Source organism: Strongylocentrotus purpuratus, unplaced genomic scaffold (genome assembly GCF_000002235.5).
Source record: "Strongylocentrotus purpuratus isolate Spur 01 unplaced genomic scaffold, Spur_5.0 spur5_scaffold_8, whole genome shotgun sequence".
NCBI classification, from domain to species: Eukaryota; Metazoa; Echinodermata; class Echinoidea; order Camarodonta; family Strongylocentrotidae; genus Strongylocentrotus; species Strongylocentrotus purpuratus.
In genome coordinates, this window is record NW_022145614.1 from 15,840,744 (window position 1) to 15,863,722 (window position 22,979).

A 22,979-nucleotide genomic window follows, 5' to 3' on the forward strand; every position below is an offset into this window, starting at 1 on the left:
ATTCTTTAAAAATTGTTGAGATGTTTAACTATTATTTTAAAGATCATCGGTCACACAATTTCGCTTGTTTGAGCAAGAACGTAAAACGTTTATCGTACATTTTGTTTGAATAGTAATCTATCATGGCATATTCCTTGATTATCACTGAAAAAGAAATATTTAACAATGCTTTATCTTTCACAAAAACTCCTTATTTTGACTTAATTGTTTTGTAAGGATTTTCTAATGAAGAAGGTGATTCATGTCATGTCTAAATACATGTAGTTGTGCAACATTTTCAACTTAGGTTTGAACAAGGCGTTGCACATGATGACCTGAATTTGCCAAGATAATTACATGTATTAAAGAAAGGACCAAATACATATTTTCAAATTACCGACCATTTCATTACTTCCACTATTCTAGAAGAATTAACCACGATATTCTCGGTTCAAAACTTTTCAATGGCATGTCTTTATGTATTCATATTTTCATTTACCTTTACCGGATTTCTTGTTGGTTACATCTTTTAGAGCGACAAATATATTCATAGATATAATACCAGGATTTCAACAGACACTCATGTAATTTATGGCCACGATTATTCCTTTCCAAATAATTTCTTCTTATGCAAAGGACCCCCCAGACAACTACCCCCCATACAACCATCCTTCCAGACAACTATCCTAGGGGGTAGTTGTCCAGGGCTAGTTGTCCGCGGGGTAGATGTCCTATACGTGTAGTTGACTGGGGGGTGGTAATCCGGGGGGGGGGGTTGGATGTCCAGGGGGTCGGTGTCCGGATACGCAAAATAATAACTTGACAGGCTGACCCATTAGAGAAGAAAAGCACATTCTCAATAAATTGCTACGTCACGCTCTTATTACCAACACTTTTAATTTTATAAATGGACAGATGAGAGCAAAAGATATCAGAGAGAGGGAGCAGGGTTTTGATAAAAGAGGCTGTGGAGAGGGGGTGGGGGAGGAAGAAGAAATAGTGAGAGTGTGAGAGAGGGAGAGATAATTAACACTAATGTGTCAGGGGGCATTTGGGGCTGCAAGCAAGCCCCCTAAACGCGCGGACTCCCTCCCTCCGAAAGGGGGGGGGGGGTGAATGTTCCTTGGCGACCAACGATTTGAAAATAAATGTGAGTCGCACATTTCTGTTATTTCATATAAATCATACAGTATTGCTCCATGGGAAACAACAACAAAATTTGTAGGTAAAATTGATAGGCCGGATGTTTAGTTTAATACTGGCGATCCGGGAGACAGGAACATTGTAACACTTATCAATTGTCAAGTAAGTGTAAGCACAATAATGTGAATGAAGTGAGATAAAATTGGCATCCAATTTCTTCAATTTTTGATATCCTGTCTCTATCTGTGCTTATAACAAACACTACAAACAATAAGTTAAACATTGTATAACATAATTTTTAGGCAAAACTTGTCTGAAAAGTTGAAGAAACATTATGCAAGGAGAGGCGTTTTCGGGTCTCTTCAAAAATAAATACACAGGAACTTCCACGGGGCTCAACGCCTTTACGCTAAGCTAGCTTCTCTCTCCTTTAACTTAAAACATCGTTTCAGCCAATCATCACAGTCTAGTACAGATACTAACCATTTATTTTTTTTGTCTATTCCTCCTGAATCGTCTATGTTCTCCTCCCTTACACACATCCCGCAATAATCGCGCGACTCCTGAAAATACACCTGTCGAGGTACCGGGTTACGATTAGGGACTTTTAGATATGCACTTCAAAAGAGAGAGAGAGAGAGAGAGAGAGAGAGAAGGGAAAGGGAAAGAGGAGAGAAAGGGAAAGAAAGAAGAGGAAGAAAAAAAAGAGGGAAAGAAGGAGATCGGGGGGGGGGGCCGAAAGGGCCTTGCCTCCCAGCTGTTATCTACCCCCCCCCCCCCCCGTCAAAAATAAGAGAGAATGAAGGAAAGGGAAAGAACAAAGGAAAAGAGGAGATAAAGGGAAGGAACAAAGAGGAAGAAGAAAAGAAAAGAAGGGGGATATCAATCGGGGGATCAGTTGAAATTTTCCGTCCCCCCCCCCCACCCTCGCTCAAAAAAAAGGGGAGGGGGGCGGGAAAGGGAAAGAGGAGAGCCAAAAGGAACAAAAACAGGAAGAAAAGGGTGACAAGAAGGCGGAACAGTTGCGATTAATCCCGCCAAAAACGTGTGGATCGGAGGGGGAGGGGGCCGAAAAGCCCTTGCCTCCCCCTCCCCCCATCAAACTTAAAACAGAGAGAAGGAAGGGAAGGGAAAGGAAAAGAGGAGAGAAAGGGAAAGAAAAAAAGAGAAAGAAGAAAGGAAGGGGGGATCAGTTGCGATTTTTCCCGCCAACAAGGTGTAGATCGGGGGGGGGGGGGGGGCACTGGCGTACTGATACAAATGTTGCTGAAATGACATAATTTTCCGAAATTTTTCCTCAATCTTTTGTAAATTAAACTTTGTTATGCGTTTGTTGGAAAATGGCAAATTCCTAAAGAAAGAAAAAGAAAATAGTAACCTGCCTTTCTCACAAAATAATGAGGTGTCAAAATTGGCTCATCTGACCGTGAATAAATGCATAAAACCTCTGAGCTTTCGGGGGCTCTGCCCCCTGGATTTCACCTAGGGCCCTAAGGCGTGCACCTGCATGCTAATCTGACGGTAATTCAATGCTTAAAACCCCGAGCTTCTGGGGTCTCCGCCCCCTGGACCTCACGCCAATAGTGTCCTGCCAGTGTCACAAACAAGGTATCAAAATATGTTCATCTGACCGTAATTAAATGCCTAAAACCCCTGAGCTTCTGGGGGCTCCGCCCCGTGGACCCCATGCCAATTAATTAGTGACCTGCCAGTGTCACAAATAAGGTATAAAAATATGCTCATCTGACCGTAATTCAATGTACACTGTTGGTCATAATGGTGGAATATTTTTTTAAAACCCAATTTCAATTATAGGATGATTTTGACAATGATTTATTCCTAATAGATTTAGATAATAGTATACATTCTCATATTTTATTGCATAATAATTTGCGAGTGTTTGTTTTGCGTGACTTCTAAAGCATGTGTGTGCTACTATGCTAATCAACTAGGGGACCTACGTCCTTAAGTTATAACCGACAGTAATGAGGATTATTGCCTCACAAAAGGGCACTAATATAACTGATGGACACGGTTTTTATTCTTGGGCCTCACAGTTACGAGGCCATTCCTTAGCCACTGAATCATGACTGTACAGAGCGGGGGCTAGCGTACGTCGCCGCCCCCACAAATACAAAAAAAAGAAAAGAAAATGCAATAAATTATCTATAAATACATACACATGCTTTAGCAGTCACGCAAAAACGAACACTCACAAATTATAATTCAATAAAATCTGAGAATGTATACTAATATCTAGATCTAGTAGGAATACATCACTATTAATTTTTTTCCATAAATCGGGGTAAAAAAAAGGATTATTCCACCATTATGACCAACAGTGTATAAATCCCCTGAGCTTCTGTGGGCTCCGCCCCTTGGACCCCACACCCATTTGTGTCCTGCCAGTGTCACAAATAAGGTATCAAAATATGCTCATCTGACCGTAATTTATTACCCAAAACCCCTAAGCTTCCGCGGGCTCCGCCCCCTGGAACCCCACTCCAATTCGTGACCTGCCAGTGTCACAAATAACGTATAAAAATATGCTCATCTGACGGTAATAAAACCCCTGAGCTTCTGAGGGCTCCGCCCCTTGGGCCCCACACCATTTGTGTCCTGCCTTATTTGTGACACTGGCAGGTCACGAATTGGCGTGGGGTCTCAGGGGGCGGAGCCCATGGAAGCTTAGGGGTTTTTATACATTAAATTACCGTCAGGTGAGCATATTTTGATACGTTTGTGTCCTGCCAGTGTCACAAATAAGGTATCAAAATATGCTCATCTGACGGTAATTTAATGTATAAAACCCCTGAGCTTCTGGAGGCTCTGATCCCTGGACCCCCACCATTTTGTGTCCTGCCAGTGTCACAAAAAAGGTATACAAATATGCTCATCTGACCGTTGTTTATTGCCCAAAACACCTGAGCTTCCGGGGCTCTGCCCCCTAGACCCCACGCTAATTCGTGACCTGCCAGTGTCTGACCGTTAGTAAATGCCTATACCCTCTGAACTTCTGGGGGCTCCACCCCTTGATCCCCCGCGGGGCTTCGGCCCTATAGACTCAACGCCAATTAACGCTAAGTTCTACCTGATAAATACCACCACACCCCCACCATCACCCCACCCCCACCTACTTAGAGAAACGTTCAGCGGGGCCTGCATGTAAAAAAATGGGGGTGGTGCGGATTTTTTGTTTTACCCCCCCCCCCACAAAAAAAACAACACAACAAACAAACAACAACAACAAGAACAAACAAACAAAAATCACATTTTTGCTCATTTCGCCATTGCCGGTGTCACTATTGCCCCCCCCCCCCAAGAAATCCTGGATCCGCGCCTGTTGCTACGGGTGAAGTCCCTGGACTGCTTCGTGAGACGTCCTTTTAAGGCACAAAAGGACGTCACACGTAGACGTGATGTCGACGTGCAAATCTAAAAGTCCCTATTATTTCTCAGCTGAATGGGCGCGCGACACGGAAACAGTCAGCGCCGTGCACTACATAAAACCATACACATGCCCATGAGATAACAGAACTCATGCCTGGATTACATTTGGCCCGGGCGCGTTATTTTTTTCTGCGGCACAGATTGGGGTTAGGTGCGTGTACAGCCTATGGGAAAGTTTAGGGTTAGGGTTAGGGTTAAATGAAGACCTCTTTAAAAAAAAATAAACCCAATCAGTGCCGCAGAAAAAAATGACGCGGCCCGGGCGCCGCATGATAAATTGGTCTACGATTTTTCGTGCGATTTTGGGGGCATCGTAGGAGGCTACGGGCTACGATGTTTGTGTTAACATTATCTACGAGCATCGTGCCATTTCTTGTATTGGCCCTCGGGGCAGACCGGGACACATCCGTACAGAGGCTGCTCGGAGATTGTACGGAAATCGTGCAATTTCAGTGCAACACCCGTTCAGTCTCTGCAACCTCCGCATGGAAATCGTACGGAGCCCGTGCAGCTTCCATGCAGAGGTTGCGCGGAGAAGGCGCGGTGACCGTGCAGCCTCCGTGTCGTTGTTTCGGCGTCTGTTGCCCCCATGTTCCCTGAAAAATCGTGCGTTTGCTGCACGATCAGCGTGAGGCCTCCACGCAATGCCCGTGCGGGGATTGTACAATGCCACCTACGACATGTCTACGGGCTACGGGCTTACGATTTTTCAAATTTGTTTAACTCCCCGCGAAACAAAATCGTAGTCGCCGCGGAGCTCGTGAATCCGTACGAAAATTTCACGGCCGCCTCCTGCCTCCACACGGAGGCAGCACGGAAAAGGGGATACGGGCAGGATACGGGCCCCGTAAACTAATTGCAGGCGAAATGTAATCCAGGCATCACTAAACTAGGTGACTTAAATTGTAATTATATGCCTAATTCGATTCTATCTTTAAAAAGCTAGACTACTACACAAAGCATTACGGATTTAATCAACTGAATAACACTCCGATTCGAGTTCGCGATAGCACGATTACAATTTTGATCTTATATTTGTTTCTATTCGCGATGATAATTTCAAACCAAAACTGAGACTCCATCAAGTGAATTGTTTTATACCGATCGAGAACAGTTTTTATTTTCAATCTGCTACTACGATATAAAAGTGCACAAATAACTTGGCCTTATTCTATTGGCAAGAAGGTTTAATTAACGTTAGTGCATCGACATTCATCAGGTTTAATTAACGTTAGTGCATGATCGACGTTCATCACTTTGATGAATAGGGACCTTTAGATTTGCATGGACTGATACGTGTGACGTCCATTCAAAGCAGTGCATTAAAAGGACGTCGACCGTCGCAATTCCCATTGTCTTCGTGCGAATCTAAAAGTCCCTAATGTCATGCACTAACGTTAATTAAACATTCTTGCAAATACGCGGCAAAGTATAAAACAGAATAGTACCCTCGAGTCTGTAATAATATTGGATTTAATTTAATTGACAAAATGTATTAATTGATATATTCAAATCACAGCCAAAAGCTGACATGTCTTGAATTTAGATATAGAACTGCAACATAATAAGTACATGCAAAATAGTACCGTGTAAAATAGGGAAATGTAAAATAGGGAAATATAAAATATAAAATTCATTCACTAGTAAAATCGTTATGAAAAAAGAAATAAAAAGAAGAAAAAATGAAGGAACCAAGTTATAAAGGAATTGTTCACATACATTTTACAAGCAAATTGTGAAAATAATGATATTGCAAATTGTAAAAAAAACCACTCTAGAGATAATAATCAGGGTACATAGACCACTGTGTTTTGAAAAATTCAATAAAAATGTAAAAAGAACAAACCTTATAAGTCATAAAACATAATTCATAAAAGAAATATTCAATGGAGATAATTAATTGCCTAATTTGTGATCGATAAATTATAAAGTATAAACCTTTTTTTAAAGTAAAATAAAAGTTTATTATTGATATGTCTATGAAACCAGTAATAAAATTCAGTACCGGTATACAATAAAAAATTCAGTAATGAAACCGTTTTTCACCAGTGTCACATAATGTTGATACCTTTCTGATTAATACGATAAAATAAATACAATATCCTCGTCAATAATGCATTAAATGATTTCTATTTACAGAGTGTATATTGTGAAGAATAATAAAACGAGGAACAGATCTTTGAAAATGGCAAGCAAAGTGATCACGTTTAAGTATTATGTTAAAAAGATCTTGAAACACCTGTTCCGAAAAATAAATTAAATGCCAAGAGGATTCTATTTCATTTCATGACTGAATTCTCACTTTTATTTCTAATAATATTCCAACGTATCTCGTTTGTGTAAATCACATCATATAGTTTATGATGCGTTTACAATACACCTGTAAGTATGCAATATTCATATCCATCCTCGTTATGATGGACTTCAGGGCTTCATAGTTCTCATGATGTAGCCCCCCCCCCCCCCACTCCGGGGTCGGAATGACCGCTTGCGTGTTACCAAAATGTCCGGTAAAGGGGTACTTTTCACGCACCAAAGACCGGTCCGAGAAATGTAAAAAAGGGGGTGTATTTGACTTTTCACCCGGAGATTTCTTTAAAAAGGGTTTTTTTTTTTTTTTTTTCCTCTCACCTCTTTGGACTCCTGAGAAATTATTCCGAATTTAGGGGGGAGGGGGTACATTGAGCATTTTTCTGGATTTAGGGGGGTCTCCAAGGCAGGAAAAGCCAGCGAAAATCCCGCGAAGGGGGGGGGGGGGGTTCGGAAATGTTGGCAGTACTCAGATAGGGGATGTTTTAAAAAAGAGGGAACAAGCATACGCGTACCCGAAATAACACTGAGTGGGGGGGGGGGGGGGGGGATGTAGCATGGCACGAAGCTTTTCATATTGAACAAATGAAATCATCAGTATATATTAGTATGTCCATTAGTGACACCACACATGATTATTTAGTTAATCAATACATGCACTCACTTATTCAGTTATTTATAATATCTTTCTTCGTCTAGAGTCTACTGTCACATTTGTGTTTCGCCCCCTTCCCCCGCTCTCTCTCTCTCTCAGGCTCTCTCCCTCTCTCTCATTCTCTCTCCTTCTCTCTCTCTCCCTTTCTCTAATTCATATTATTGTATAACTATGATATAGTATTGCCATTTTACTTCGTAAACTCCATGTAATTCAGCCTTTGGAATGCTATGTGGATTAAGAAAAGAGGAGAAAAACACCTATATCAAAAATATCAATTCCAACCCGAGCTTACTCCGAGCTCATTTTGAGCTCATCTCGATTCCGAGCTCATCCCGATCTCCTTCCAGTCTCATTCCAAGATTATCCCGAGCTCACTCCGAGGTCATTCCTATCTCATCCCGAGCTTTCCCGAGTTTGTTAATTTACTGTATATAGAGCTCAACTTTTCATTCATCACACAATCCCGAGCCTTCTCTTCTGATCATGGAACTTCTCTTTGACCAATTCGTAAAAGCTGTATTCCAGTTTCATATGCTCCTTCATGATTCTTGATACTTCAGGGGAAGGTTTGATTTTGTGCTTGGTTACTGTTGTAGTAAGGTTCTTCTTCAAATTGTCTCCGATAGCTGAAACGTAAAGCAAGATACGAATAAATATAAATGTATAAAAGTAAAAGGAATAAAATTTAATTTGTCAAGGTAAAGACGTTCCTCGGTACTATTCGTGCGCACCATAGCTGCGCAGAGCTAGTTGGGGATGTATCCAACATGCACAGCTCCTGGTATTGTCCATAGTATACACAAAAATATTGACTGCTTTTGTGGGCACGGTTAAAAACATTAACCAAGGTGATCTCGAAACTGTACTGTGACCCGATACGTTACACAAGATAACCAAGGAGCTATAGTTTTGACCGTGAACCGAAAAATAATCAGTATTTGTTTGTACGGGGTACCCATTGTTTATTCTAAAAGAAAAGAGATATCTTAACAACATTTGCCTGACAAAATGAATTAATTTGTAGAGTCTAGGGAAACTAATTTACCCGTCTGAGATCATTGCGCGCCCACTCTATCCTTGTATTGTACGCGCAAGTAGGACTATGTCCGGTCAATATTTGTAGTTATATACCTCACTTAAAGGGATCGTTTAACAATGTTAAATCTGAGATACACGGCCCTACGTGTTATCAGTGTCTGTGATATGGTGTAATATTGAAGCCCTAAAAAAATTGCGATTCAAAATGATCAAGAAGTGCCTCAAAAAAGTAAAAACCTTTGAGTGACCGGTTTTACCATACTCGTTTTCCCCAATAGACTGTAGTGTTATGAAAACCGTCAGGCGAACGGTTTTCAAAATTTGTAATTCCAATCATAAATATCTTGATAATCAGACAGGCGATCGGCTTGTAAAAGTCATGGGGTTCCTGACTGACCTAAAGGTTTATAATTATCATTGCATCATGAGCTAAATCCAGAATTTTGTCTCAGAATCTGAGACAAAGTTACCGGATCCCTTTAAGAAATCCAGCCATCTGATTGGTCGAATTGCATTCATAAACTTCAACTGTTCCTGTAAAATTCTCGGTAACCATGCATAAAACATTTCAATATTTTTAATAACCATGGTTATTAAAAAAAGTTGGTCAGCGTCCATGGTTACCCCATAGGTTTACATGTTAAAAAATGGTTTGAGCGATGGAGGATGCCGTATGTGTGAATCTCGATCGATCTTACCGACAATTTTATCTTGCATTGTTGACATGAAGACGAAAATAAACTTCCAAAAACAAAAAAACAACATCTGCCGATAGATCTTGATCTAAGTTCGTGCCAATATGCATTGCAAAAGTAAAAGAAGAGTCCGTATATGGAGCTTTTGCGAAGCATTCATCACACGCGAAGCCGGTTTCAATCCATTTCAATGTATATATTGGAGAAAACTGCCAAGCATGTTAACGGCGGGCCATAGCCGAGTGGTCTAAGCGTTGGTTTCCGGTGCACCTTTTGTTGTACGCAAGAGTTCGAATCCCGTCTTCGACAAAAATGATAAATATTTTTAATTTTTCATTTTTTAGTCTATTTTTTTCGGCATATAAAAGTATTAATGACTGCTAGTACTAAAAACAACATCTGCCGATAGATCTTGATCTAAGTTCGTGCCAATATGCATTGCAAAAGTAAAAGAAGAGTCCGTATATGGAGCTTTTGCGAAGCATTCATCACACGCGAAGCCGGTTTCAATCCATGTTAATGTATATATTGGAGAAAACTGCCACGCATGTTAACGGTGGGCCATAGCCGAGTGGTCTAAGCGTTGGTTTTCGGTACACCTCTTGTTGTACGCAAGGATTCGAATTCCGTCTTCGACAAAATTGATAAATATTTTTTATTTTTCATTTTTTAGTCTATTTTTTTTCGGCATATAAAAGTATTAATGACTGCTTTAATATTCGAGAAATAGTTGTTTTCATACGCTCTCGGGAAGGTTAGAATTGTGCTATTCCCCTCGGCAAGCCTCGGGGAATAGCACAATTCTAACCTTCCCTTGAGCGTAATAAAACAACTATTTCTCTCAAAGCAGTCATTAATACTATACTATACTGCCCAGCAGTCAGTAGCGAAGTTATTGCCTGCAGTTTTGACCAATCAGAGACCTAGAATTTTCACAAGAGGTATATCATATTTTATACATGATTTGCTGACCCTGCGCAGCTAAGGTGCATGCGCTTGAAGACTAACTGGGGAAACGTCTTTATTATCAGGAATACAATCCATCGTGTAGTCATCAACATTATTATAAGCTACCCTGGATTTCAGTTGTGGAAATTATGGAAAATGTCTTACATAATGATTGGTAAATCTCCAGTGCACCTTTGAAGAAAGATGGTAGGACTCTCTCAAACAACCGGAAGGTATCCTCGAGCTCTTCCAGGATACCCGTGACGATGTAGTACTTGTTGAGGTTCTCTACAGCTTTCTGGAACGCCCAAGGTCTGTCTTTTCTGGAAGAGGCAACCAAGAGTTAAATATGATGATACCGATCAGGGTACTATATATTGTGGGCTAGTGGATAAGTCACCCGACTGCAGATACGGGGTTCAAGTCCCGCCGCGGCACTAATGTCCTTTGGCAAGACGTTAATCTACATTTGCCAATCCTCACCCAGGTGTAAATGGATACCTGATATGCTTGAGCGCTAGTTACTTTGGCAGCTCGGCTACGACCAGGGTAATATGTGTAAAGGGCCATGAGCGTTAGAACCTGACGGATACGGGCGCTATATAAATAACCATATTAATATTATCATTTATTTATATAGGCATACTCTCGACAGTTTTTGTGTATATGGTGTCATAGTTTGCGCACACACACACACACCGGACTTGCTGGAATTACAAATGAATGCGTGTACAATCTTGCACGCAGCGATAAGCACTATAAGGCCACTAGGAAATCAACTTTGAACTTGATGCGAGACATCGGACATCGCCAATTCATCAGATACTGAATTTATTTGATAATGAATTTTGAAGTTGGTGGATTTCATGCGAATAATGTAAGACCTGTGTCGGTGCGCATGACTATAAATCATGATATTACTATTAATTTTTATATAATAAACCGAGCACATAATAATTCTACTTAATATTTACAAGTCTTTAATTTGATTTATGTAAAGCCTTCACAATCTATGAGGAATGAACTATATGGTCAACTTACGTGCAATTCAAGTCTTGCCCGCAAAAGTAGGGGATGATGTAGAACGCTTTGGGTCCTAAACACTCTTCGCTTCCAGACAAAACACACTCGTCAAACGTCTGAAAAATAAGGAAACATTCTAATGATTTGAGAGCGTTGAACTGCACATTATTAATTGATGTGAGCTTTTTAATATAATTTTTGCACTTAGCCGGTATTAATACTCTCCTTCACTCTCCATAACGCAATTTACAATGCACTTCCTCACACGGCATTGTGTGGAAAAGTTTTGTTGTTGATGTTTTTTAATTTTTTTATTGGCTTGGTTTTTTATTTTAGAAATGTTTTAAAGCAGAAACTTTGTGTTGCCGATGTGTTAGACATTAAATACATTTCACCCTTCGGACAGTCTCTGATGTGGAATGTGTGGATGGAAAAAACTACCCGCCCAATAAATGATGAAACGGGGGGAGGGGAGGCAGAAAATAATATGAGAGAAAAAGGAGGGAGAGAGAGAGAGAGAGAGAGAGAGAGAGAGGGGAAGGAGAACGTGACAAGATTATACGACCCCTTACAACAACGCCCCCATTCATTGTCTCGTAAATAGCATTTCGTCGTCCATCTAATGACACCGTTGCCCCCCCCCCTCATCTGCCACTAATTATATCCAAGCTAACATCTTTCTCAAGCATTTGGAATCAAAACTAAAAGGAAATGGCTATGTTTCGTCGCTGTTTTACAAATCTAAATGAAGAAAAGATTGGGACTCTTTACCAATCATTATTGGTTGGAATTTTCATCAACAGCTTGGAGCTCCTACACTAAGAAAGATATAGAGACATTAAAGAAGGTGCAGACGAGGTGTATACGTCTTTGTAGTAACGAGAGGAGACAGAAGACAGATTTGATTGATACTTACAAGTATCTTAATTATATATATATATAGGAATAGTTCAGAAAAGTTCTCCTCCGCTCCAAACAAAGATCTAAGGGGTCATACTAAGAAGCTTTACCAAAGACGTACTCGCACAAAACTAGCTGGCCACTTTTTTTTTCCCCGAGTGGTCCAACCCTGGAACAGCTTACCTCACGACATAGTGTCTGCACCTACTGTGGCTACCCTTTAAGAGAAAACTGAGAGCCCTTCCCAGAGGACAAGAGGGATAATCAACCCAGTATACCAAGTAAGTGAGTAAGTAAGAAATGTCACCTGATATTGATATTTTCCTTTGATATGTCCTGTGCTACGCTCATCTCCAAACCTGCTGTAGTAGTATTGAGATACCATCCGATCCAATGGATCTCGAATGATGTTGATATACAGTGGTTGCGGCATCTGGTGTCTAAGAGAATTAATGGATACAAATAAATATCTGTAAAATTAAAAAATGTTGTCAGGGGAAACTGTTGAAATTGCAATAAAATGCGACAAGAACACGAAATTCATAATAATGTGTTTCCGAATGTGACAGAGTTATAATCTGTTTATCTAAAGGAAAACAATCATTGATGCAAATTTTAAACAGACACAACAAATGATGTCTTGATTGTCATCTGTTGAAAAACCTGACAAAAATGGTCACCAAAGGCGATGTATTCATCAGAATATTGTCACTATTCCTGGGTATGCCTCACACGACTTGCTCGAGGCAATAATTTCCGCTTATTGAGGACAATGATTATGATAGCAGTTATCATCAGCTGCGGAGCTAATTGTTAAAAGTATTTTTTTTTAAAGGGGGCGGGCGGGAATATATCTTCGACCGCCCTGCGTATCATGAATTCACTGTAATTAAATTGGATTGCAAAGGATAAAGCCTTAATTAAAAGAAAGGCGATGAAGATAATAAGAAGTGAAGATGTAAAAGAAAGAGGAAAAAAATCGTTTACCTTTGTAAAATTCAAATCTAGTACTTACCTTGAATAGTCGATAAAATGGATGTGCCTCTGGAATATATTTGGCCTCTTAAGACTGCTTGTAACTTTGACCAAGTGTTCCTATGATTATTAAACAAGACACGGTGTATTTCATGAAGTATGTTAATGTTTGTGTATGTTTTACTTTGAGCCCTGTGTGAAGAATAGTATTGTCTAACATCTTTTATATTTATTTTCTATTTTTATCTATTTTTATTATTACATGAATCTGATAATTTCATATTTGTTATAACTGAACTTGCTATTCTGATTATAGTTGAGAAATAAATAAATCACAAAAAGAATTCTGAATGTTTATCCCCGTTGATGACTCAGTACCCACCCCCCCCCTCCCCCACGTCCTCGTGCCGAAGACTATTATACTAGCCTACCACGACAACAGTACATTCAAGCTTGAATTTGAATAGAAATGAATATGGATCAAAATGGTAATAAATTGCTTTTCATATTTATTTATTTTCAATATATGGGGTTATTGAGTCCTTTGAACAAGAGTTGGGTTTCAAAAGGGTGCACCAAATAATAAAAAACAGTCACAAATCAATCTTTTTCTACAAACAAAAGAGATCAAAGGGGGAAAACAAAAACACAAACAAGCGAAAAATGAGACAATATTAGCACAGTGTACATAAAACTATTATACAAGTTAAATCCTGGGAGGAATTTCAATTATTTAAACATATTTGTAGCTTACACCCAGTAAATAAGATCGATTGATCGATCTGTATTGAAAAACAAGTCAGAAAAAAATCTCGGAACCAGCGGTAGAGTCGCTGTCCGGCAAGCAATAGATGCAGGTTTAAGTCCCGCTGGTTCCAAGATTTTTTCTGACTTGTTTTTCAATACAGATCGATAAATCGATCTTATTTACTGGGTGTAAGCCACACATAATGTTTCAATAATATCGTAAACTGTCAACAGTGGGTTAAAGGGTCTAATTGTCGGTTAAAACTCGTGTAATGCCATACGACCGGTTTGACGGAGGTGATAGGCTGGAGCCTATAGGTATTTTCTCTTACAATAATTGTTATACAAGGTGGCCCAATAAAACGGACTAGCCTATTTCCAATAATGCGAGGTAAATTTCACTGGTACCAGTGCAGGTGGAATCTTTTTAGAAGAATAAAGATTTCACCAAGTTTCAAAAAAGTGATAATAACTTTTTTCTTCTTCTTCTAGACACAAAATGTCCCCTAACACAAAAACCCCTTTATTTTGTTCAATCTTGGTATCATTTCGATTTCATATGAAAAGGTTATCCTTCCGCTGGTCGGAGTTAAATTTGATCCAATAATATTGGAAATATGGTCGTCCGTTTTTTTTCTTTTCGGGCCACCCTGTATAACAAACCTTGTTATGGAAGATTTTACTATTTTAGTCTAGGTGGGGGTAGTAAGAGAGAGAGAGAGAGAGAGAGAGAGAAAGGTGGTTATGCTGAAAGGAATCGAAAAAGTACCTCTGCCGAAGGAGTGAGCCTCGTTCGGTTGTAGGTAAGCGAGCACACGAGATAAAACCGATTACTTTTCGACAGTTCTTGTAGAACATTGATGACTACACGGCTGCCACACTTTCCGACTCTGTTAAACACAATAGCAGGGCTCCCCAATTCCTGGTCAAAATAGAGAAAATAATACATGAAATCACAAATGGGATCTGAAAGTGGGTTCTGACCTTGTCCAGATTATGTCCGTTTTCAGACAAGGATTAAGAGTAATAGTTGAATGAAACGTCAAAGGGGGAAACTGAATTCAGACGAGGATTAAGAGTTGAGAACGGTACGGCGAATCGTCTTCTTTCTCTAATAATGAATTGAAATGGGGGAGGGGGGGGGGGGGGGTGAGTGACAAATAATTTAGCTCCTCGCCCCGGGTTTATAGGGTTAGATTTGTAGACGCCCCTGGACCCAGGTGAGGGGAATGGGTGCCAGATAGGAAGATACTTTTTGGCATGCTTGAGCGCCTTGCCATGGTAGCTTGGAGCCGGATAATACCCCAATCAAACAACGAGGCCGACACCAGTGCCCTGCCCTATAAAGAATTACAATTGATCCAAATAAATTGCAAGTCCTCTTACCGATCGCAATTTTGCAATCTCCTATCTATAGTTTACATGGTTGCAATTGATACCAATTGCATATAAGTTTGTAAGACAGGGCCCTGATCGACACAAGAAAACCAACAAATGACCTGGAGTCGGTTTGGTTGTGTAACTGAGGTATATGATACTGCATGGCCCTCAGGATTAATGGCGATACTAACCTTGGTTTAAAAAAATAAAATGGAGCCTCTATATACGTAGTGCCTCTCACAATATTTTTTTCTCGAAATATCTGAATTATTTTGTATTTAATTTGTTGAAAAGGGTATCATCCTAGTAAAAATTATCGGTTTACCATCTCGGTTTGTTTTCCGGATACTAGTGGGAGTTTCATCCAACCGGCAGGGTCCCACTCATTCCAAAGATAACGGAACTTCTTTTCCCCTTCCAAACTGCTCGCACTCCTATCATTATATCCTCTCATCGCGGCTGCAGGATCCTCTGCTCCCGTATCCGTCGTGGTATTCGACCACAGACCAACTTTCTCGTCATCGTCCTCAGAATCGTACTTTAGATCGTCCATGACATCTCTCCAACTATAGTCATCCTCCTCACCCGTCTCCATGAAGACATCATCGTATTCATTGTCATCGTCATCGTCATTGAAGTCGTAGTCCTCCTCATCATCGTCGTCGTTGGGACCATCAATTGCGGCGATTGAGATTTGTCCGTTTGTAATATGAAGTGACGTTTCTACAGGCCTCCCATTTGCCATGTACAGCTTATATAATGCATTGCTGATTGTATTTCCTAGTTTAATTTGATAGGGCGTCGCTGTAAAATCAAACAAAGAAAAACTTATTAAGAGTTGTGGGGGTAGCAAACACAATAAACAAGAAAATTTTCATAAATCACTTGAAAAGAAATGGTTTCGTAGGAGATGAAAACAGAGTCAATAATATTTGACTGAAACTTGGCTGTAGGGTGAGGTAAACACAACCGGGCTAGCTCGTCCAAATTGTAAAGTTACTCGAAGTGAGGACCAGGGAATGGTTAGAAGTCAGAATTAAATAACTTAGGAAATATATGTATCGGTCTATTGCAAACAGGAGCGTTGATCAAGCCCCCACTCTCCCCCTCCACAATATTTTGAAATTAATTGACTACCAAGTGTAGTGCCAAACTACTATGTTTGCTTGTTGGAGTGCACCCACCGCCTCACCTATCATAAAGGACGATCGAGGCCCCTCTAAATACAAGTTGTACCACGGTCCTTTTTCAATAGATACATAGGCAAATACGGAGTTAAAACACCATCTGCTTCAAATTCAGTTCATGCTAGGGTAAAATAATGTTCTGTTTTTCTATTACTAATCCTGCGAATAATAATAATAATAATAATGTAAATGATAACAATATCCATAATGATAACACTTATTATTCTTATTACGATATTAACAATAGAAGTAGTAGAAGTAGAAGCTGAAATAGTAGTAGTAGTAGTAATAATGGTAGTAGTAGTAGTAGAAGTAGTAGTAATAGAAGTAGTAGTAGTAGTAGTAGTAGTAGTAGTAGTAGTAACAGTAGTAGTAGTTGCAGGTGTAGCAGTAGTATCAATAATAGTAATGATAACAATAATGATAATAATAATAATAACCTCTGCTAAATTTACTCTGTCGGATTTCACTGGCCTCACATGCCAAAAATAACATCGCTTTCCCGATATCATAGTTTTACACATGATATCGTGATGTACAAACAAATGTTACGGCTATGGATGGTGCTTTAAAAAAAATCATAACACGTATAAACTGGATATATGACTATGTTTATACAACACCTACGTGGACCCTTGTCATTTGATTGGAGGATTGTTGGTCACATGATATTCAATAGATGTTCTATTGCACGGGCGTGCATTTTTGGTTATATTCGCCGCGCATTTTTGGTTATATGCAGACTGCGTACCTATCTGCCGTGCGGCGTATATGAATGTAATCGAGAAGGCTCGACTCCAACTTTAATTTATCTTTAATATAAGCAGTAAAGCATAAATTTTGTTGATTAACGTTCTATTATATCTTCTTCGATGTTGTATAAAACAAATAATGAATGTTTTCATTCGTTCAATGGTGCGAATATTTTCATTCGTTGAAAGATTAACGTTAATTCTATTCAACTCGGCTGACGCCTCGTTTAATAGAATGTTAATCTTTCAACTAATGAAAAAATTCGCACTTTTGAACTCATAACCATTCATTATTTGTATAATATAAGAAAGAATCGAAAATCATTACTTGACATAGCCCTAAGTGTGTAAATTTGTAAAATATTTGTTTCTTGTACGGAGGATCATCATTTTTCTTGTGTTTTCGCATATTTTTAAAAACACCCTGTATTATATACTACACAAATTTATTAGGAAATTTCGCATTGTATATACATATACACATGTATGTATATATAAATACACATGTATGATATATAGAATATATATACAAAGTACAAATAATTCAAGTTTTACAATCCTAAGTCACGGTAATATGCGAATTATAATCAAAACAGTTGAAACAAAAATCCCCGAGATCACCGGTTTCAATTTATTTCGTCACTATCTTCTGTCAAAATATATTGAAACTGGTATAAATAGTGTAGAATTTAACCTCAATGGTTGTTATTTAAAATGTTTTAATTATATGTAAATATTTATATACATATATATATATAGGCGTGAAGAAAATTGTCTAGGAACGTGAGACGTAGCTGTACTTTTTTTTATTATACAATTATTGTATTATATATGAATATATTGCATTCATTTACAGCAAGCATTACAATTTACTCGTCTGTATTAATACAGATTACACACTATTTAACCAGTATTTTCTCTCCACCACTAAAAAAAAGAAGAAGACCTAATTACTATGAAATATTACTCCCTATATGGTTAAAAGAACAAACATATCTACCATCCATATTATTCTGTATAGGACCAAGATATATAAATTTGATTATAATGACAGAGGACTACAGGCAATATTACTTTGTCTATAGTACATCCTTGAGTGCTGTCTGCATTTTGTATGTACATGTATATGCATGCATTGGTGCATCGTATAACAAGAATTGAATCACTAATCATGCCTGTGAACGTTATGGTAGCGTATAGCTCAAGCTTGGAAAGACCTGATTTGTTCACCGCATTAGACGAGCGAGTCTTGAGATGGGTATTACGTAACGAAGACAATAGTGAAATCCCGTTTGTTAAGAACATCTCATTATACGTTTATAAACCCTTCAATATGAGATTGCGCGGTAAACACTGTGTAGTAAGGTTATATGTCTTTCTCGAACATAAAGATTGTAGTATGAGGACATACATCTCGCTGTTATCTCCAGACAATAGCTTATCATTATCATTATGATACCATCATTTCCATGGGTGTCGATCCGTAACTGATACCTATTCATCAGGGGGGGGGGGGGGGTGATCTATTCATTCATCCCCCCCCTGCAGGTATTACGTAAGGATCGACACCCATGATCATTTCAGTACTTCAGTACACTTTGGAAAATATCAGTTCCTTGCTGTCCAAAAAATGTGATATTATAAACACCGTACAAGTCAACGTCTGTTTTTATTAAATATGACCCTTCAACACAAAACCAGCAAAAAGTCGTCAGAAAAGTTATTTTTAATAGTTTATGGTTGATTCTGAAAGATGAAATTCTCAGCTTTAAAATGATATATTACTTAAAGAGAAGGTTGAGTTCTGGGAAGAGGTGAAAAATAATTTGTGAGCGTTATCATCATTCTTATTATGCAAGTATGGAAGAACATCAGATATGACACTTTCCCTGGAAAGCATGGCTCTTCAAATGCCTTCATATTCTAAATATGTCATGTAACATCGTAAAAATCCGGGTAGGATTTTTACCCCATGTGTACGTGTAGTCCCATATACATCTTTCTGTGTACAGTGTTTGTAACTTTACCAAGACTTGGCCAAATTTCTTATCATTTTGATGAGTCCAGAACCTTGCAGTACACACCAATACTTATATGCTAGATGATCAACCCTTTTCTTATCGATCCCACACCGTTTCTTTCACAATGCAATCGCGTGACCAGAACTCAACTTCATCTTTAACCCCATTGGGTGAGAGAAGAGAAGACTCATAATAATGTTGCTTTAGAGAAAAGGGCGTTTAAAGTCTGCATTAGTCTATTTAAGCACTCCGATTTCCAAGGTCTTGTGCAGGGTGACAAAAGGAGGATTGAAACTATTGACATGTCTATGAAGGGATGATAAGATTGACACACCAATTAAGCACATCCTGCCTATTGTTTCTCCAAGGATTCATTGTAATAGCTTACTCCGTTTAAAAGTTATTGAAGATTGAAGTGAGACCAGAAGCAAAGTCGTATATAAATAAAAAAAACTACAGCAACAAACTCTAAATCTGGAAAAAAAAAAAAGCATAGGTCTTCAAAGTACCACTTATAATGTTATATACTTCTAAATTTTCAAATTACATAGGAAAAGTACAGGAAATGCTGAAAAATGAAATTTTAACATCCTGACCAAATACACCTACCTGAGCTTTCTCTTAAAGATAAACTCCAGTACTGGTAAAAAAAAAAAAAAAAAATTCTCACAGAATCAAACGAAACTTACACTGAATGTTCAAGATTACAAATAAATGACATGTGCCAAACAATTTTGGAAGAAAATATATACTGGCTGAGTAATGAGCATAGAAAGACAAGGAAATCAAGGTAGTACTAGCCCCGACACCATGTGTGTTGTCCCATATATAGCTTTCTATGTGAGTGCTTGTTACTTTACCAGGACTCGGTCAAATTTATTATGATTTTGATGACTCCAGAACCTTGCAGTACACACCAATACTTACATGCTACATGATCAACTGTTTCTGATCCTTTCCACACCTTTTCTTTCACAATGCAATCACATTACCAGTACTAAAGTTTATCTTTAATGTGAGCAAAATAGTTTTCTATGTTGGACCATAACATTTATTTAAAAAAAAAAGAAAATTACGCAAGCTTTACTGTGCGGCTTTTTCAAACATGCCGATAGAGAGTGAATACGTCATATTACACATTTGCTAGTATCTCAGTGATGTTACCTTATACCATGGTCACTACTTTCTTCATATATACAGTGCGTCACCGTGAGGGCATATAGGCCATTATTAACACAAATGCTAATTTCGTAATCCTACCAGGTCCCTATTTCACTCTTGGGTATTGAGTGGCAATTGTAGATTAATGCCTTGCCAAAGGACATTAGTGCCGTACGTGACAGGCATCGAACCAGGACCTTTTGAATTTCAAGTCAAGTGCTTAAACCACTCGACTACGACACATCTAGAAAAACAGTGAACTTACATGATTCGTCCTGGTGTTGTCCTAGATCTCCGTGGCGGTTTGTTGTCAAATCGGTACCTCGAGGAGCATATCTGGTAGCCATATCATAATCATCTTTTGTCATCATGGTATACAATAGACAGATAGTCAGTGCAATACAGCAAATGAACAATCCTTTGGTTTTAGAGAACGACATCTTGTGAAAATGCCGGGAAAATACGGCGTTTTTTTTAAAGCGCCTTCCTGTCGCCTGTTTCTTTCGACGGTAGAAATAAATACACCGTATGCAACGGGAAGCGTATAGTGAGAGTGATATTTGCACGTTACGAAGGGTCAGGAAAATGTGAATAGGATTGTGCTTTTGTCAATAGCTGATCCAGGGCGCATGGACAGAAAATCTGACCAAACTAAATCTCTGCGAGTCTAGGCTAGGCGGAGCGGCTATTGTTCCCATTGCATAACCATACAATATAGGCCTGTTATTTTGTAGCCGGTTGTACGTGACGTCATAGAGTGCAGAAGTGCTAACGTCATATAAGTATGGACTTTTAGATTTGCACGTCGACAGCTTTGACTGCAACATGTGACGTCATTTTAAGGCACTGCGCAAGCGATCGAGAATGCGTCAACCCTGATTTTCCTAAATCTAGTACATACATACATACATACATATTGATATTTATATAGCGCCTTTACATGCTCAAGGTACTAATATGCCGCGTGCGCATAAAATATACAGTTCCTCAGGTAGACAAAGGAACATCCCTTCCCTGTTATTATGTAAAAATGTGTAGAACAGGTGTCACATGCATATTCACCTGTTCTACACATTTTAACATAATAGCAGTGAAGGGGGTGTTCTTTTGTTGAGGGTAGAATGAGGAAGTGTATATTTTGTCCTCTTTCTTTGTCCGTGATGTTCATAGTGTTACTTCATGTGTTTACCTTCGAGTGCAATCTAAAAGATTTCTAATTGTAGTCAACATGGGCAGTTAAGTACGTTGACACGCATGATCATTCGGCGTTCGCCGTGTTCTCGTCCACTCAATCTAAAAGTCCCTATTATTAGCTCGTCGACGTCGTTTATGTTACGTGTTCTAAAGAACAGAGCCTGGGCATGAGGTTCATCGCGAAAATATTCAAGCGACGGGCTGTCGAGCAGGACAAAGTCCGTGTTTAGGGCTGGTGCCCACCATACCATTGGCATGGATTAGCACAACAGTTTTTTTTTTTTTTTTTTTTTTTTTTTTTGTTCTTCGACTTGGCTGAAGGGGGGGGGGGGGAGTGGGGGGGGGGGACACATGGCTAAAGGAGATTTTGCTGCTTACCAGTAGTATTCGATATTTTAATATGTCACAGACTTTGATTCATTAATAATGTTATTCTAATTCAAATTTATCTTCTCCCTGTTGAATAATTAATTTTATAGGAAATTAATTGGTTATTTTTGTGTATGATTTGGCTGATTTTATCACTGGCAATTACCTAAACGTTATTTTTTTTAAACTCAAACTTCCATCTGAATAAAATACAAGCCTACTTTTCATCCTGTGTTTTGTTAATTTAGTATCTTATGAATCAGGATTTGCAAATGATTGATAACATATTTATGTTGTAAAGTTATTATTAGTTTTGTTACTGTGTAGTACTGTGTATATAGGGTACAGCAATTATTTTAGGAGTGAGTTCTATAGCTGTGTTTATTTTTTTAAAAACCATTGTACTTTTAGTGTATAATAACAGAAATAACTGTATTGTATATGGGATTTTGCAATATCTTTCTTTCTTTCTTTCTATCTTTCTACATGGTTACCTATGAGTGGTCGCATGCCTCTGGTCACTGAACAGTTAGGCATTTCACTTTTACGAACCCTGGCCCATACATGTAGGTAACCATTTCTTTCCTCTTCTCCTTGCTTTTAATTTCCATCTCTTTCTCTATTATTTCTAAGATAATTGTATTTACTATGTTGACTTTGTATATACTGTGAATTTCTGATTTGAATGGCCAAATAAATAATAATAAAATATTGATAATAACCAGATTCCTTGACAACTTGGCCAAAATGACGTCATACTTCTGTACTCTATGATTTTTCCTGCTGTAGGCGATTTAAATATAATTCTTCTACAATCTGTTTTGATTATGATTTAAATTATTATAATTATCCTTTTTATTATTAATATTATTATTATCATCATCATCATCTCTATATCATCGTTCTTACCATACACCATGTTTATCTTTTTTCGCTCATGAATTCGTGCATACACGATAGATTGGATGGCGTTCCTGAGTTCATTTCTCATTGCAGGAAAAATATTTAAACAAAACAGAGCCAGAGTTCAAATCTTCATGTAAAAACGA

General features: G+C 38.6%; 1 protein-coding gene across 1 annotated transcript; it reads right to left on the reverse strand.

The window, feature by feature from the left end:
- Positions 1 to 7,433: 7,433 nt before the first annotated feature.
- LOC593064 (uronyl 2-sulfotransferase) lies at positions 7,434 to 21,021 on the reverse strand. Its single transcript, XM_030975728.1, has 8 exons — positions 20,633 to 21,021; positions 15,572 to 16,050; positions 14,636 to 14,788; positions 13,160 to 13,239; positions 12,452 to 12,584; positions 11,263 to 11,360; positions 10,387 to 10,544; positions 7,434 to 8,166 (listed from the first exon to the last, which is right to left on the reverse strand). The coding sequence occupies exons 1-8, from the start codon at positions 20,805 to 20,807 to the stop codon at positions 7,994 to 7,996; spliced, it is 1,449 nt and encodes a 482-aa protein (XP_030831588.1). The 5' UTR covers positions 20,808 to 21,021; the 3' UTR covers positions 7,434 to 7,993.
- Between the last annotated feature and the right edge of the window lie 1,958 nt (positions 21,022 to 22,979).